This window comes from Oppia nitens, unplaced genomic scaffold (assembly GCF_028296485.1).
Source record: "Oppia nitens isolate AA-2021 unplaced genomic scaffold, nextdenovo-longstitch-racon4-pilon3 scaffold3_pilon_pilon_pilon, whole genome shotgun sequence".
NCBI lineage: Eukaryota > Metazoa > Arthropoda > Arachnida > Sarcoptiformes > Oppiidae > Oppia > Oppia nitens.
Window position 1 is genome coordinate 9,526,543 of NW_026533221.1, and position 18,658 is coordinate 9,545,200.

Here is an 18,658-nt window from a genome sequence, read left to right on the forward strand (position 1 = left end):
TCATACAAAACAAATAAAATATGTCTGATAATTTATACAATTTTTCTAACTATATAAGTTTCAACGATTTAAATATTAAATGAGTTTATATAAATACAAAATATTCTAAGATTTTAATAATTAATAGACTGTAAAGTTTTTTGGTATATTATTTAATTAGTTAGAAATTAATTATATTTTCATTTTGTTTAAATTTAATTAAAATTATTAATAATTTAATATTCTCAACAACTCAATTATTTTAAATTGTAACAATTATTTTTTTTATATACAAAAAAGTTTATTGAATTAAAAATTAAATTCACAATTATTTCAAGGTTTTATCAATAAAAATTTTCAGTATATAGATATATATATTATATATTAAAGTTATTAGATTATAATTAGTTATTTTTGTAACAGTAATACTATACAATTATAATCAAATTAGTTTATTTATTATATATTTATTAATAGAAAATGTCAGTCATTGAAAATAGTATTTTTTAAAAAGTCTTACTATAATAGCAATAGTTAGTTTTTTAAAATCTATAATTATTTTACTATATTTTATATTATTTTTATTTTATATGTTTTAACAGGTTTGCGAAATGTATCATTGATTGTTAAAAAAATAAATTATTTAAAATTATTATTATTAATAATCAATCAAAATTTTAATGTTTGATCCGGCATTGCTGTCATATATCTATTGATTGTTCAATAGTTTTGTAAAAAAAAATTATGCCATCATCGATAACGACTGGATGATACCGGTAATAATTAGTTATATTGTATAAATCATATATACAAAAAAAACTATCTTGAATATTTAAGCTAAAATCTCAATTATTTAATAATAATCTTTAAATCCTAATAATTTTATTATGACAACTACTAGTGTGTTAGTAAATGATTATGTGTTGTATGCATTATATAAATAAAGTTTAATTTTAAATAATAATCTATACATTTTTAGCATAATTTGATTAAAATTTGCTTAACTATCTATATTTAGTATTAAATATTTTGATATTTTTGTGGTGACATTTAAAAAATATATTTATACAGTAGATTCACCAATCTATGAAAATTATTCATTAGTAGATCTACATTAATCATTCATAAATCATTGATTATAACTTTTTTTAAGTAAAAAATTATAATATAAACATAAAAATTATAATATATTTTTAATAAATCAAACTATAAGTGTCTAACAGCAATCAATATCAATGATTATACAAATATTCATATATAAGTTTTTGCAATTTTATAAATTTATAGCATTGTTTATTAAAGTTAGCATTAATTTTAATGTTCAAAAAAATTATTCAATAGTTAAACTGCATAAATGAATTTTTCATTTTATATATAAATTTATATTTGTTTTAAGATTATGTAAATCTAACATTGAAAGGGTTTCCCATAATTTTCAGAATCAAACTCAATGTTAACTATTTTAAAGCAAAATTTTATGAGAAAAAATAATTAAAAAATCAGTCTTTATAACACTGGTATTCAATAGAAAAAAATAAGAATTATTTATTAATTTAAAAAACAAATAAATAAATGCAATTAAATTAGAAATTTATTATTATTATAGAAAACATAATTTTACTGACAATACAAACAAATCGCTGATTTACTCCAAACGGCCGGTTTAATTACAAACGATTTCAAACAAATACAGCATTTATTATATCGATAGTTAACAAAATCGCATAAAACCAATGAATTGGCGCATCTAATGAACCGATGGGACTGTCGACACGCGCCAGTCGTGCGATTGTCGAACTCAATTCGTTGGCCACAAATCAGACAAATGTCTTCTACGGCACTAAAATCGAAACAATTGTCGGCAAACAGTTTTTCACCAAATCGTACGGACAGCCAGTGATTCATGTTCTTCAACGACCGTAACTGACTTTCGGTTAATACTTCCAAAGCGCAGACAACTTCGCTGTAGAGTTTATGTATGAAATGCTTTAAAATCATGTCTTCACATAACTGTGCGTTGGCTTCAAGTTTGACACAATCATCGGATGTCTTATTCTTGAAGTGAGTAATAAATACTTTTGTAATAAAACGTATGATTCGTAAGGTTGTTAAGTCCGGACAGTTGTCGATTAGCGACTGATCGCAAATCAATTGGTATAAAGTAGTTTCACAATTGCCGAAATTATTGGTGGCCAGAAAATAGCGGACACAGTCCATGTAGTCAAAACAATCACTAAACTGTTGGCTTTTAACTAATTGGATCACTTTTGATGATAAAAAGTTTTCGTATAACAGGTTTGTCAGGCCTTCAAATGATAAGTTTGCAAATATAATCACTTGTGTCGGCTCTTTGATTACCAGATGATCATGAAGTGGACTGAGTGTTTGAACTAAACACGATAGGACACCATTGGGCGATGAATCAATACCATATGAGCACATGGATGTAAAGCTAATGTTGTCGAGTGTAACCTCTTTTTGTCTAATAGTTAAATCGTGTGTAATTTCTATTTCAATGAGTCGACCATCCAGTGATGTCAACAAATATTTATTATCAACTATAGAGCTAATACTAGTGGCCGGCATTCGGTGTAAACCCGGTTCCCATTTGCAACACTTGAGATTCATAGCAATGTTTTCGCCGTCGATGTTAGCATTCATACGACATATGACCACAAAATCTGATTTTGCGAACACAATATCATAGGTATTGGTTTCTGTGTCCACTAATTTTATACTAAAAGTATTGACCGCAATTTCATCCGCTTCGGACCACAATAGCAGTGGATTGGGCTCCGAATCGGACGAACTGCCCGTATAGATGACAGCAATGATACCGTTTGCGACCGATATAATTAAAAAGTCGTCAAAACTCTTGAGACATTTAATATCGTTATAATTTGTGGTCCATTTGTAGAGAAATTGTGTCCGAATTGATTGGCAATCGTTATATACAGTGATGTCCCAGAAAGTGATTAAACCGTTCTTCGAGCCCATGAATAACATACAACTGTAGCCAAGTTTGTCATCAGTCTCGACCCAACTACGGGCCCAACAAAAGCAAACAGTAGCCAAACTATACATACGATCGCGGTATGTATTATAGTTAACTGCGGCACCGATATCGGCAAACCAAAAGTCTGACTGCAGTTTACTATTTAATAGCTCAGACACGTCAATAGATTGTTCCCATTCATCTCTAGTCCACCGATATATGACTAGTCGATGATCAACAGTAAGGGCTCCCAATAGACAACCCAATTCTCCCCAATTGGGCGACCAATCGATGCAACGATAGCTTAAATATGTCAATGAATTGCCTGTTTCACCGGCCAGTGACGGGTCCATCATTAAGATTTGTTGTTCATCGAGAGTGGCCGTCGATAGCACTTCTTTGACAGTCATTCCGCAATCAAAAGTCATGATCTGTTTCGGGTTCGGCACAACTGTCTTGTGATATGGAAAACCTGTAGTCCATTCGGTCGGATCGCACCGTGAGGTCAACACCAACAGATACTTGTCTATTATGACAGCAATTGAATTGCTTTCAGACCATTTAACCGACGGTGTGTTCAATAGATGACCACTTGTGGTGATACTTGTTATCACTGTTTTATTATCAGCAGATCCGCCGCCGCTGGTCATCGTTAGTCACCGGGTTTCGGGTGTTTAATAATTATTACCACAAATATATACAATCTATTGTAGAGACATTGATCGGGTAGTGTAACCAGTGGTCACAAACGGTAAAACAAACACTTAATTTGAAAATAAGACAAAAATTGTTTTTGAATTGAAATGTAATCAAAAAGTTTTCAAATAATAATAAATACAAAAAAACATTTCGTTTATATGTTTTGTCAACAAATGATGTGTTTTTTGTATTGGATTTTACATTCAAAAAGTAAACAATAGTTTGCAGTAAATTAGTATTAATCGCAACATTTTTTTGTGACCAATTGTCCCGACAGTCAATATGCCCTTAAACGTCAACCCAAGTGATACACCCGACGATGACAGTCATCTGTCCACTGCCGAAGTACCCGTACATCATATGGTTGACAGTGACTTTAGCTCAGATGACGAGTCCGACGACGACGACCCGAACGACCGATTTTATGAGTTATTGCCGACAACGGATGTGGCCAACAATGTTACCGAAGATAGTAGTAGTGGTGATGGACAACCGGGCAACTATTATCAGCACAATTATGTAGTTGAATGGGTTGACTGGGATCAGTACGAGCAAAGTCAGCAAAGACAACAACAGCCACAACAATCCATAAGTGATAATCCAATTGATGGTCAATCTAGTGATGAAACACCGATCGGTATTGACGTTTCCATAGCGGACACGAGTCCAGTAACCAGTGAACCATCACTTAGTCGACCAATTAATCTAAACGATGGTATGATTTGATCCGCTTTGTTATCGATCTTTTCGGTTATTTAAACTAAATTTCGGTTAATTTTAATTATTTTCTTATAATTAATTGATAGATCGTATCAATGAAATTAAGACATTGATGGCTGACTTTGAACTGCCGAAGGATAACATTCCTGTTTGGGCTCACGATATGCCTGAAGATCAGTGGAAAACATTTCTTGAGCGAAAAGTCGAGGACAGGACTAATGACTAATAGATTTATTTGAAAAATAGAAATGATTTTTAATGTAATTTAAAAACAAATTTTGTTAATTATTTGTATATTATATATCATATATTTATTTATTTATTTGTATTTTATTTATTCTGATATAACTGTAATAATTTTTTCTTCAAAAATGATATTCAATTGATATATAACATAAGTTATGATTTTTTTGAGTTAATAGTTACTAATTATGTTTTTTTATCTCAATGTTTACCTGAATATAATTTATATCATTTTATTTGTTTACATACTGTAAACAATAGTTATGTTTTTTTTAAAAAATATAATTGATTGCGACATTGTTTGCATACCAATTAACTGTACTAGGGTAATTTGTTTACTGATTACTGTAACTGTACTTGTATGTATATAACTTAATGTAAATAACAATTTTTTCTAAATAACATACACTTATTATTAATTCAATTACTATAATTTGTAAAAACATACTCTTGAAATATTTTATATATATCTAAATATATCTAATTGTGATATTTTTTCTAATATTAATTATAATAATATCTTAATAATCAATAATGATTGTTAATAAAGTAAACAAAAAATTATTATTTTGTTTTTTAAAATTTAAATATAGATACTTATTTGTTAATCAGTTATAAGTAATATCAATAATGTTGTACTCATAATTAATAATAATTAAGATTTTAATTACAAATATATAAGTTATTATTGAAATACTATGTTTTTATTATTCTGATAACATTTTATTATGACGAGATGTATAATTATATCTTTATAATAATAATAATAATAAAACAATAATTTTTTTTGTTGATAACATTTGTCATAAAAAAATGATAAATACTGTAAGAATATTTTTTATAAAATTAATACAGTATAAAAAATAATAAATAAAGTACTAATTATTTTTTAATTAATAATCATTTATGAAAAAACTACAATTTATATTTGATTTTTATTATTTCCAAATGATATAATAATAATTAGATTTTTATGAAATAATAAGTCAACAAAAAATGGCAAACAATAAGAAAAGTTGTTCTTATATTTGCCATAAGTGGTCATTGTTTGGCTTATGTTTTGCATTGGTATACTTGGAGCTAATGCTAGTGCTATTTGCTGTATTCATATCCAATCAGTCCCCACATGAGTATCGGGTATATAATATATCAATATATTTATTTTGAGTTATATTATTGAATTTATTTAGTTTTAAAATTATTGTAATAATTTTAGAAAATAATATATCGCAAGATATTAGTCGAGTCCGGCATTACGGTGCTGTTGGCAATGTTGGGCGCTATCGGTGCCTATCGTGAGAGCTATTGTCTGACATCACTGTTCTCGGTATTTACAACTCTATCAGTGATCGCACAGATATATTCATCGATAATATCGCCGATATTCTGGTTCATTACACTGTTCTTCATGTTTGTAACAATGGTTTCATTTTCATTTGCTCGACACATACGGGAACGCCTACTGAAACTGTTAATTGAACCGCAATTAGCTTTTGCCAGAGATAACGGACCACCATATGGAGCGACGTTTAATTCAATTGTCTTTTCAAATGATAACACTTCTAATAGTAATAATTATAATAATATTGATGGCTATAATAATAATAATAATCAACAATTTATTCATATGCATAATATGCCAACATTTTGTAAGCCACCTCCATATGAGGAAATGCCTCCCTATCCACCCCCATATGATGATAATAGTTCACAATCAACAAGTGCTCAAAATTGTGTGACTTATATTTGAATAATTTTAAATAATAATAATACAACAAATTGTATATAAAACAAACTAATGATACAATGTTTGTAAAATAAATTAATTATTAATCAATTAATTAGATTTATGATTAACTAATTATCAAAATAATGTAAATTAAAATATATTTTCTATAACAATAAATAAAGTATAATATACTCTATAGACATTTATATACTACTTAATTGATTAATTGATTACATCAAAGTAAATTAATTATTATAAATGTAAAAATAAATAAATAAATTTACTAATACTTTAAATGTTTTATTAAATTCAATTACTTGATTATAATAAACTTTAAAATAATTATAATAATTGAATTGTATTGAATTGTATTGAATTTAAAAATACATTATTACTCTTGCGATATACTGTACTTTGATTACCGTATTATCAAAAAACATTTCGCGCGCTTTTAAAACGTTATAAATTTAAATAATAAGTTTTGGACTAAAAAACTGCAAATAATTTGAGACCAATAACCAGAAAATATGGACAAAAAGAATTCATCCGACGAAGACATTAATGACAACAACGATAGATCCAATAGAATCGTTGGCCACAAGAAATATCCCAAGAGTTGTCTCATTTGTTTAAAAGTTATGACAAACCGTTCGTTGACAGACACATGTCTCCATCAATTCTGTTACGAATGTCTTCGCAAGTGGTCTTCTGATGGTAATTGTCTTTGTCCAGTGTGTCGACAAAATTACAAAAATATTATTCACAATATCGTGTCCGCCGATCAATATGATAGGGAACCTGTTGTACAAACTGTTGAACAATCGATGAATGCGATAATCCAGTTGGGAATGCTATCGGCATCACGAGTGAACTCTACATACAGTCGTAGTTATTTAGAGAAAGTCGAAACTTTGGAACAATTTAATAAAAACAACAATGAAATGAGGAATATGTCGAAAAGTGAGAGAACATCTCAAAGATTTAATCAATTGATTAGAGAAAACAAAGCCTTAGAAATGGTTAATAACAGACTGGATATCGATAAGAATTCGGTGACATTCAATGCAAACCTTTCACAACAAGACATGTATTCGGCTTTAAATCAGTTGATTGATGGAAGAGAAGACCGACAAAACTTACAAATAATGGCTTTTGTTGTACCTATAAATGCCGGCGATTACGGTGAAGAAGAAGAAGATCATGAGTCGGTCAATGATGAATATGAGGACATAGACAATGGATTGTATGAAAGCGATGACTCGGATGACTACTCTTTGAGCGGATACTCTGATAGCAAAAGAGTCCGAAAAGAATAATGTATTGTAAATACAATTAGAGTTTTCCCATTCAAATGTCAGATTCAAATATAAATTTTTATTTAGTTAGTTATCTAACAATTAAAATTCAACAAAAGTTGTCAAATTGTCAAACAAAGTTCGGCTAAAATCTATATTATAGACAGCCAGCAAAAAATCTGTATATAGTATATCGATATATACAAAGAATAAAATTTAAATAAAAGTTTGATTTTGAATTTAAAACTTTAATTATTTTATGCTTTTATTACAATTTAATTTATACCGGTATTTATAGCATAGTCCTCATTTAAAAACTACTTATAATGTTGTGGACAGTTATGATTGAATTGACTACATCGACGAGTGAGTTATCACTGACTGTAGATTAAAATCATACACCGATTATAACATTCAGATAATTATCAATACAATGTTTGTCATCGTTGTGTTACTGACACTCATATTCATATGTCTGACCATTTAGTTGTATTGTCAATAGAAAAGACAGTCAAATAAACATAAAATTCTATTAATTTGATATTATTTAAAATATACCGGTAGTGTATATTTGATCTAATATAACAACAAAAGTAAAAATAAAAGTTTGCTTTTAATACTGATTTATAGCTGAATTGAATTTAAATAGCTATAATAACCGAGTTTACTATTAATATAGTATCATATTATACTTTAAATAAATAAATAATATTATTATTATTTAATTATTATAATTATTAAAAATTTAACATTATGTTTTTTTTTAATATAATGATCGAATCGATTAATAATTGATTACCTAATTTACTAAATGTATAAAAAATAAAAATAATTTATATAAAATAAAAGATATTATTTATAATTTAAATCAAATTATATGAATCACTAGTACTGTACTCAGTAGTTACAGTAATTAATTTTAAACTGTTATTTCTGTGGACAGTTAGCTCAACAGACTTTCCACTATTTGTTTTCAATGTATCGATTAAGTCATGTATAGAATCAACGGGTTTAGCATTTATTTTAGTTATCAAATCAAATTGTTGTAAAGTTTCACTAAAAATAAAAATTAGTTTTATTTAATTATTTTTGAAATTAACTAATTTATAAAATAACAATTATTGCACTAACTTTTTAGTAGGACTGTCAACTTGTTTGATAACATTCCATACCAGTATATAGCCGTTATCCTTACCATAACCTACTTGCGGTGTATCATATATCTGACCCTCACTTGTGGCCATCATTTTGTAGTCATCATTAAGTGCTGGATTATACCAACAAATCTCTGCACCCATTAATGGTTTCAAATTACACTTCAATTTAACCCTATGTTTCTTATCGCTTGTATAGACTCTCTATTAATGTAACAAAAAAACAAATTTTAATTAACAAACAACTATAGTTAAAAAAAATGTGTAGTATTGGTATTACCTGTTGACTCCAATAGTCCCGGGTCGTACCCCTTTCGTAAAATGCTATCATCAATAATAGTACAGTACATAATTGATTGTATAGTAGAGTGTAAGTCATGATTAATATTGTTTAAACAAAAACTAATAATTACATACAGAGTAGTATACTGGACGTCGTGGCAAACCTATGAACCAATTCAACGGTAGTGTGATGTACTCCAACCAATTGAAACCTATCGTTGACCAGCGGTCCACCCGAATAGCCTTTGGCCACACCACTGATATGATACAGAAAAGCCTTATCATTGGTCGACGTGCTGTCGGAAAACCATTGCTTATACAGACTGGCGGGACAACCAATAGTACCGACAGTAGTCAATAGGGAGCCAATTTCGGGATATCCTAAACAGACTACTTGTTGGCCAAAATAGCTGTTGGCATCGTCGTCACAAAAATCAAACTCATCGGTCAGTTCATCATCGGTGCCCAACATATACATGATCCGTACGAGAGCCAGGTCGTAGTGCGGTTCAACGTACAGCACCTGTACTCTACGTCGGTTCACTTGCTCGTAGCCCCCATTTGACCGTTTCCGTATATATCGTACATAGGCGTCGCGCATGTCGGCGCACACGTGTGCATTGGTTATTAGTAAGCCATCTTCGGCATTGACCACACATGCCGTTCCTTCTTTAAGTGGATCAGTCGTGTGTTGTCCTTTGACCCAGATTTTGGCCACTCGTGTAAGTGATACAGTACCGATGCGAGCAATGGTTGGTTTAGTATCGACCAACTGAGCGCATCTCATGCTTGGAGAGTAACCGGGACTTACAGATCGTCGATGTTTTTGATATGATGTTAGTACTATACAATTGATGGCCACTAGTCTTGTTATACGATTGAGTGATACCATTATTTTGCAACTATTATCATAATTTGACTTTTTAATTGTTTTCAAAATCAATAATTTAACAAATAATAGCTAACATTTGGTAAACATAATTAAAATCATATATTTTTCAAATTTAATAGTAACGATATATTAAATATATCATATTTTTATTATTGAAAATATTTATTTTTTTATTTGGTTTACAATGTTTGTCGCGCGTGACGCGCGTGTTATTAATATCACAATTTACAGAATTTTTTTATTAATACTGTAAATGATTTTTCAAAATTTTTCGTTCATTTATTCTATTTTATTAACTGTTATTTCATTAAATATATTGATTTTATTTGCATTTAAATGATTGTCAAAAACTTATTATCATTGACTTTGAGGACTGTGTTGGTGGTAGTGTTGATCCTTATCTGTGTTATGGCCAGTAATAACACTGTTGCCGATGATGATACCGGCGCTGGTGATAGTAAATACGATACCTTTAAAATGTGTCTGAATAGCAACGAACGGTTTATATCGTTATTCAATTTGGGTAATGATCTGATCTTTCAGACACTGGAGGGGTTTATCAAACTTAAAGACAGTATCGATCGGGACATTGGTCTGGAAAGACTACCGTTTCTCAGGTCTAAATTTATCAACGATTATCGTATGAGAGACCAATTGGCAAAACATTTCAGTGAGTATTTTTTGATAGTTTAGTGATAGAGGAGTAAACTAATTAATAAATATCTATCCCATCAATAGACGTATCGGAGCCAATATTTGGTTTTACCTACCAGTTTATGAGCCGCGAGTGCGGCGAACTGGACTCAATTGACAATGAGTGCAGTCAAATCTACGACAACTCTCAGGCCTACTATACCTGTATCTATGGTCACGAAAATAATACCGGTATTTCAACATTTCTTTTTATACCATATATAACTAATTATTAATTATAGGCAAAATCACACACATATCACGAAAATACAACCAATCATACATTGAGCACATCCTGACACCGAAACTACTGGAGAGGACCGAAAAATACTGTGCCCTACGATACAAACACGAAGAGAACATACTATCCAAAGAGGGTGTACTGTCCGGTACGTCCTTTCGATTGCCACACTATCCGTCGCGTATTATAAAACTTAACCAAACTGTCGATAACACGACCGTTGATGTATCGTTCAATGAGACCGATGGCAGTGAATCAAACACAACAACGGGTAGTAATGAAACCCTAAGCGACAACTATATGCCACTCTATGAAGACAAAATCACTTATATGGTATTCACATCGGAACCGATAAACATTACACGCAATGCAACTGTCAATCTGTTGGGCTACCAATTCTGCAAAGTGTACGACGATAATCTAACCGACACCTCCAACAATAATTGGCTGTCCGGTTATAGGTATCATCTGCCAAAAAGTCAGATCTACTATGTGTTTCGTTATTTGAATATTACATTTGCCTGTCCGCAAAACTGTACGCTCAGATCTCCACTGAGTGTCATCGAAGTGTCCAAAGAGCTGAAGATGTGGTGGTCGGTGAGTATATCTAAACATAAAAAGATTACTAAATAATTGATCCACTGATTGATGGTTTGGTGTACTTTTATTTCTTGAAGGGCGAACTCTTTGGTACCAATCAATCGTTTTACAGTCTGTTTGGTTGTGATTCATACGATGTGGTCTATGTTAACAACTTTTCTCCCAACGATTTCTGTGCCGAACAACGCTCTCAATCTGTGTTCACAATGGGTGACGATCTGTATATGCAAAATAACGGCCGTTTCTGGCGCTCGTATGGCAAACGATTTACTAATCCCAGAGGTAGTCCAAAGCCGGTACTGACGCTCAGCGGTATTGTCTTTGATTCTGATACGACACAAGTCATCAACGATGAAGGCTTCGGTAAAATAAAAACGTTTTTTTTATTTGATTTTAATTTATTTAATATTTATTTTATTATTATAATTTTGTTTACAGATATCACTCAACCGGTAATGGGTTTTACATTCAAATACTTTACGATAAACCCGTTGTCATTGTCGTCGTGTGACAAGAATACATGGAAATCTGTTAGGTGTCGACTCTATCTGATGCCCGATCACTATCGCGCCTGTATTTATGGCTACAAGATTGGCCAAAACGGACAAAATACAAATACCAAAATGGAATCACTACCGTTTGAGTACACAGCGGCAGGTTTGAGAAAAATACTCAACAAATATTGGGTCGGTTCGCTAGAGCTCCGGGATGTCTATCAGGAAACGCGCAGTATTTGTGATTATATCCTATTTAAGATTCTGGAAATACCACACGTAACAAAAATGCATTCAATTACTGTACGCAATCGTAACAGTAGTTATGGCTATCGGCAATGGTTTGGCATTCAAGCTATGGTAACAGTGCGCGAACCGAACAAACCCGAAGCACTTGAACTGATCGATGCCGAGATCAACAAACAGCCCCATCATATCATGAATGAAGCCGAGTTTGTGTACAACAGGACAGCCATTCATGTGTCGGTAAAGTTAGGTTTGGGCAATGGTGAAGAAACGCATACCGAGTACGGCATGTACTATACGAACCAGTCGTGGATATTCAGCACTCGGCGTAAAACCAGTGATAATATGCTACAAATTGAGAGGATCTTACAGAAAAATATGCTAATTGTAATCAAAACATTAAACTACAACTATACCTAAACCCCATTTCCTTCAAAAAAAAACTAACTGTTTTCATTTACACTAATACTACTCCCTGTTCCAGAATCATAGCCATTCGTTACAACGTTTTCATGAATGTCCATTCAATCAAAGCTATACACTGATAACAGAATCCAGACAAGTGGTAGGTGGATGTCCGACAGGTAATAACAGTTTTATCGGTGTCTTCAATGCCGGTGAACAGGTGTACTTTCAGAGCGGTCGACGCTTTTATCGGTACAACAAATTGCGGAAAACTTTTGTTTACGACAGATATGCGACAAACGTATTGAACGATCACTTTGGTAATGATTGTACTAAAAATAAGAGTCAAAATAACATTTAATATAAAATTATAATTTAATTTTCAACAGATACTAAACATAGGATAATAGGTTATTCTTATTTAAATTTTGGTAATCAATTTCGGACAGTTATCGTGGGTCGACCCAAATGGAGAGACATATCGATGTATAAAAATCTAACACTCGTTAGTCTATATCGTATGTATTATACAATTAAGGGTCAAATGTCGGCACTGATACCCGACAACGAAGCGGAACTCTATTACGTCAAGTATCCGTTCGACACAATCGACAAACAATATCTCGACATCAATATCACCAGCGATTCCATACTAGGAATCGGATATCTTCAGCGATCGATGAGTTGGAAACAATATAAAGACCGAATGCTATCCAATGCTGATCTGTATCCGCCCGGCAAACAAACTAATCCATTTGTAGTCATATATGATAAGAAAGAGTACAATTTGTTAAATGTGTCGAAAAATCTAATACAATTGGGAGGATATCCCGCACCGTTTGTACACTTTATGCCGTTTTCACAAGAATTTCAATCGTTTAAAACTGATTACAAACGCAATGACTTCAAAAATATTATGGGTTTGTTTGCATTGGATGGCGACCTGTATTTAGTGGCACTTAAAACGGGTGATACTGTGTACAGAGTGCTAAAGATCAGCACTGGTGACGACTTGTCCACCAGTGTTGTGGTTAGTATTCTTCTCTCTTAACTTTACATAACATAACATAACATCTAAACCTAAACTTTATATCTTTCTCTATCTCTTTCTTAAGTCTGACACCAAGTTTGACGACTTTTTTCAGTGTATCCCAAGAGAAGAGTCGTCGTCAACTAATTCAAAGTCATCGCAGGGTTCGGGAAAAATCTTGTTGTTAGCCGTTTTGGTACTAATTGTGATAATCCTAATGGTAATGGTCGCAGTCATACCCTGCCCGACTCCGTCCGGATCGGCCAAAACCGTCACCGAACAGTCTGTCAGCGATAAAAGTGTTGGCGAAGAAAAATCTGTCTCAAAGTCTAAGTCGACGGAATCGGTCACAGATAATAGTGCCGACAATTCAGTGCCAAAATCCAATGAAAATCAGACACAACAACAATAATATTGAATGTTATAATCACTAAAAATGTGCATTAATTTTTAAAAAATATTTGTTTTATTATTAATACGTTACCTGTATCTCATACTATTTGTATTATACATGTATTTTTATTTTGTTTATACTTATCTAATACTTATTTAACAATATACTAATTATAATTTTTGTATTCAATTTAAAATATAATAGATATTTGAATTTTATTTTGCTACTTAATACTATTAAATAATTTTTTATTGTCTCAAATATTATAAAATATTAGTGTGTATATATACAGTATAATATTCAATAAATTAATATTCAATTAAATTATATGAGTGTTTTATACATAATATAAAATATATTTCTAGTTAAATTAAACATTAAAATTAATTAAGCATTTATTACTGTATATTAATCTAACTTTTTTCAATAAATACTTTGTTATTTATTTTTCATTTCATACAATTACTCTATTTGTTTAACACGTACCGTACTTTTTAAACGCGCGTAACTTATAATAGAAATTTTAATTCAAATTATTTATTCAAAAGCATTCAAATTTGTAAAAAAAATCATATCATTTTATTAATAATAACAAAATGTTTAGACAAATGAATGTTGTCATCAAATACTTGTCATTGGTTTTAGTTATCATTTTCGGTATTAGCATACAATATATCTATTCGGACGGCACCGACTATACCAGTACTGGCGGCTCAGATGAACCGTTAGTTAACAAAATATGTCACAACGACCGGTTCATATCGGTATTCAATTTGGGAAACGATTTGATCTTTCAATTAGCCGACGATTTTTTGAAGCTCACGGATTGTGTCGATCGGGACAGTGGTCTCGAAATGTTGCCATATATTAGATCTAATTTTGTTAACGATCATCGTATGAGACAATACCTAAAACAGTACTTTAGTCAGTATTATAATAATTAATGAAAATATTAATAAAAATAATATTGAAAATACAATTTTTTTTCTCTAAACTGCGAACAGACCTGTCGTTACCGGTGTTTGGCTTTACCTATCAATTTGCTAGCAGACAGTGCGGCGAAGTGATCGAGGACTACCTTAACGAGTGCGCCCAAGTGTACGACGACTCACGTATTTTCTATGCCTGTATCTACGGGTATGAGACTAAAAGCGGTACAGTATTTTTAATTATATACCATCCCATTTCACCCCCACTTTTGTAATTTTATGGTGTTATTGATATAATAGGCAAAATCATATCCATTGCCCGCAAGTATAACAACTCGCGTATCGAAGAAATCCAAGTTATTGGCCTACGCTTACGTAATGAACAGTACTGCGAGCTTCGGTATCAGCATCCGGACAGTCCACTGTCGAAACCGGGTATACTATCGGGTACGTCATTTCGCTTGCATCATTACCCGCAAATTGTAACCATCAATGCTAGCGATGACAGTAGTATAGGGTCAAACAGCAGCGTCTCATCAACGACAGCACCGGCAGATAATGTAACTGACAGCGACCTAAACAATGCCACAATATTTCGGCCATTATATGAGGATAAAATCACTTTTATGATGTTTACGACTGATACGAAAAACAGTAGCCAACAGTCAAGCGTTCATATGTTGGGCTATAAGTTTTGCAAAGTGTATGACGAAGATCTCAACAATACGGCCACCAATAACTGGCTGTCCGGTCGCCGATATTATATACCGAAAAGTCAAGTGTATCACGTGTTTCGCTATCTGAATCTGACGTTTGCGTGTCCGCAAAACTGTACACTTCGATCGCTATTAAGTATTATTGATGTATCACCGGAGCTGACTGTTTGGTATTCAGTGAGTATCGATTTAATTGTTTTTTATAATAAATTTTTATCACAAAATTTCAAACTTACTGATGGTTTGGTGTACTTTTATTTCTTGAAGGGCGAACTCTTTGGTACCAATCAATCGTTACACAGTCTGTTTGGTTGTGATTCATACGATATGGTTTATGTTAACAACTTTTCTCCCAACGAGTTCTGTGCCGACCAGAGATCGCAATCGGTGTTCACAATGGGTGACGATCTGTATCTGCAAAATAACGGTCGTTTCTGGCGCCGATACGACAAACGATTTACAAACCCCAGAGGCAATCCGCTACCAGTGCTGACGCTTAGCAGTATTGTATTTGACTCAGACATTGCACGACTTCTTCACGAAGAAAATATCGGTTTTAAAATAATTTATATATTTTTAATGAGTTTTCTTTTATTTTAAATATTTAAAATAATATCGTTTTCTAATTTTCAGACATTACACGACCCGTAATGGGCTTTGCATTCAAATATTTTACGATAAACCCGGTGTCACTGTCCACTTGCGGTAACAACAAGGCATTGTTATCAGTTAGGTGTCGACTCTATTTAATGCCTGATAATTATCGCGCCTGTATTTATGGCTACAAATTTTCTGATAAAGTATCAGATAATCACCAAAAACAACAGCAGCGCATGGAATCGTTACCGTTTGAGTACACACCGGCAGGTTTGAGAATAATGCTCAACAAATATTGGGTCGGTTCGCTAGAGCTCCGGGATGTCTATCAGGAAACGCGCAGTATTTGTGATTATATTCTATTTAAGATTCTGGAGATACCACACGTAACAAAAATGCATTCAATTACTGTACTCGACCGCAACAGTAGTTATGGCTATCGGCAATGGTTTGGCATACAGGCAATGGTAACAGTGCGCGAACCGAACAAACCCGAGGAACTGCAACTAATCGATGCCGAGATCAGCAAACAGCCCCATCATATCATGAATGAAGCCGACTTCGTATTCAATAGGACTGCAATACATGTGTCGGTAAAGTTAGGTCTGGGAAATGGCGAGGAAAAGCATACCGAGTATGGCATGTATTACACGAACCAGTCGTGGATATTCAGCACTCGGCGCACAACTCGTGAAAATATGTTGTCTCTGAAAAAGATTCTGCAAAAAGATATGCTAACGGTTTGTATATCTTATTTGTGGACAACTAAGTATTAATAATATAAAATAATAAGAAATAATATTTTTATATAAACCAGAATCACACTCATTCTCTGCAAAGTCTCTATGAATGTCCATTCAATCAGAGCTATACACTGGTATCAGATGAAAATCATGTTAGACACGGATGTACTGCTAATTCATTAGTTTTCCAAAGTGTTTTCAATGCCGGAGAACAGGTGTACTTTCAGAGTGGTCAACGATTTTATCGGTACAACAAATTGCGAAAAAAATTTGTTTACGACAGATATGTGACAAACCTATTGAACGATCATTTCGGTAAAGCCTTCTAAATGTTTAGTTAGAAATTTTTATGATTATATAATTATAAACTACTTGTGATCATCTATAGATACAAAACATCGGGTAATAGGTTATTCTTATCTAAATTTTGGTAATCAATTTCGGACAGTAATTGTTGGTCGACCCAAATGGAGAGACTTATCATTATTTAATAACCAAACTCTCAGAACTTTATATCGTATGTATTACTCTATAAGAAATCAGTTGACGGCTCTGATACCCGACAATGAAGCGGAACTCTATCACGTCAAGTATCCGTTCGACACAATTGACAAACAATATCTCGACATCAATATCACCAGCGATTCTATACTAGGAGTCGGATATCTTCAGCGATCGATGAGTTGGAAACAATATAAAGACCGAATGCTATCCAATGCTGATCTGTATCCGCCCGGCAAACAAACTAATCCATTGGTTGTCATCTACGACAAGAAAGACTATAATTTGTTGAATATATCGAAAAATCTAATACAATTGGGAGGATATCCCGCACCGTTTGAACATTTAATGCCTTTTTCGCAGGAATTTCAATCAATGAAAACTGATTATAAACGTTATTATTACAAGAATATTATGGGTTTGTTTGCATTGGATGGGGATCTGTATTTAGTGGCACTTAAATGGGATGAAACCGAACACATGGTTTTGAAGATCAACAGTGGGGACGACTTGTCTACTAGTATTGTGGTCTGTATAAGATTGATCTATTGTATTGTATATATACAGTAAAAAAGTTTTTAAACAAACAAATATTTATATATATTTTTAATTTAGTCGGACATAAATTTTAAAGACTTTTTCAAATGTGTCGCTAAAAATGAGTCTTTTTCATCAGCTGATCAGTCATCGTCTGGACTATCGGCAAGAATTGTCGTTTTTATCATTTTACTGATCATTTTATTGATAATAGTTTTGGTTATTGCTGTTATGCAATACCAGTCATCGATATCATTACAATCATCGTCATCGTCAACAACGGTGAAACCCAAATCATCCAATCAATCAATCGGTGATAAAAGTAATGATAGTTTAGCAACAAAATCTGATGACAACAACACCAACATAACGACACAAACGTCAACTAAAAGTGTCGATTAATTTCCAGTTATTTTTATTTTAATATTAATAAATATATTCTACTGTTTATATATCTTTTTTTATGTAAATTTATTTAATATAATTGTTATTTTAATAAAATATTCGTAAATTTAATTGTATGCAATATTTTTTTAAAAATCAA

The 18,658-nt window shown here is 32.0% G+C and overlaps 7 protein-coding genes across 7 annotated transcripts; 5 read left to right on the top strand and 2 right to left on the bottom strand.

Annotated features, from left to right (window-relative positions):
• Positions 1-1,579: 1,579 nt before the first annotated feature.
• On the bottom strand, positions 1,580-3,820 carry LOC128957487 (uncharacterized). Its single transcript, XM_054303254.1, has one exon. It carries the CDS (start codon positions 3,622-3,624, stop codon positions 1,597-1,599), a length of 2,028 nt encoding a protein of 675 aa, XP_054159229.1. The 5' UTR covers positions 3,625-3,820; the 3' UTR covers positions 1,580-1,596.
• Positions 3,821-3,826: 6 nt separating this feature from the next.
• On the top strand, positions 3,827-4,619 carry LOC128958219 (uncharacterized). Its single transcript, XM_054304035.1, has 2 exons — positions 3,827-4,388; positions 4,480-4,619. The coding sequence occupies exons 1-2, from the start codon at positions 3,956-3,958 to the stop codon at positions 4,617-4,619; spliced, it is 573 nt and encodes a 190-aa protein (XP_054160010.1). The 5' UTR covers positions 3,827-3,955.
• A 1,013-nt stretch (positions 4,620-5,632) lies between these two features.
• LOC128958220 (uncharacterized) lies at positions 5,633-6,386 on the top strand. The gene is made up of 2 exons (XM_054304036.1): positions 5,633-5,773; positions 5,853-6,386. Exons 1-2 carry the CDS (start codon positions 5,633-5,635, stop codon positions 6,384-6,386), a joined length of 675 nt encoding a protein of 224 aa, XP_054160011.1.
• Positions 6,387-6,892: 506 nt separating this feature from the next.
• On the top strand, positions 6,893-7,681 carry LOC128958221 (uncharacterized). Its single transcript, XM_054304037.1, has one exon. The coding sequence runs from the start codon at positions 6,893-6,895 to the stop codon at positions 7,679-7,681; it is 789 nt and encodes a 262-aa protein (XP_054160012.1).
• Positions 7,682-8,523: 842 nt separating this feature from the next.
• LOC128958222 (serine protease HTRA2, mitochondrial-like) lies at positions 8,524-10,060 on the bottom strand. Its single transcript, XM_054304038.1, has 4 exons — positions 9,232-10,060; positions 9,095-9,138; positions 8,792-9,018; positions 8,524-8,716 (listed from the first exon to the last, which is right to left on the bottom strand). The coding sequence occupies exons 1-4, from the start codon at positions 9,986-9,988 to the stop codon at positions 8,524-8,526; spliced, it is 1,221 nt and encodes a 406-aa protein (XP_054160013.1). The 5' UTR covers positions 9,989-10,060.
• Positions 10,061-10,267: 207 nt separating this feature from the next.
• Positions 10,268-14,124, top strand: LOC128957431 (uncharacterized). The gene is made up of 8 exons (XM_054303190.1): positions 10,268-10,658; positions 10,727-10,873; positions 10,924-11,519; positions 11,600-11,885; positions 11,961-12,649; positions 12,747-12,987; positions 13,057-13,697; positions 13,783-14,124. Exons 1-8 carry the CDS (start codon positions 10,325-10,327, stop codon positions 14,107-14,109), a joined length of 3,261 nt encoding a protein of 1,086 aa, XP_054159165.1. The 5' UTR covers positions 10,268-10,324; the 3' UTR covers positions 14,110-14,124.
• A 558-nt stretch (positions 14,125-14,682) lies between these two features.
• Positions 14,683-18,516, top strand: LOC128958223 (uncharacterized). Its single transcript, XM_054304039.1, has 8 exons — positions 14,683-15,015; positions 15,096-15,245; positions 15,321-15,913; positions 16,004-16,289; positions 16,370-17,073; positions 17,151-17,391; positions 17,465-18,105; positions 18,193-18,516. Exons 1-8 carry the CDS (start codon positions 14,688-14,690, stop codon positions 18,514-18,516), a joined length of 3,267 nt encoding a protein of 1,088 aa, XP_054160014.1. The 5' UTR covers positions 14,683-14,687.
• The last annotated feature ends 142 nt before the right edge of the window (positions 18,517-18,658 follow it).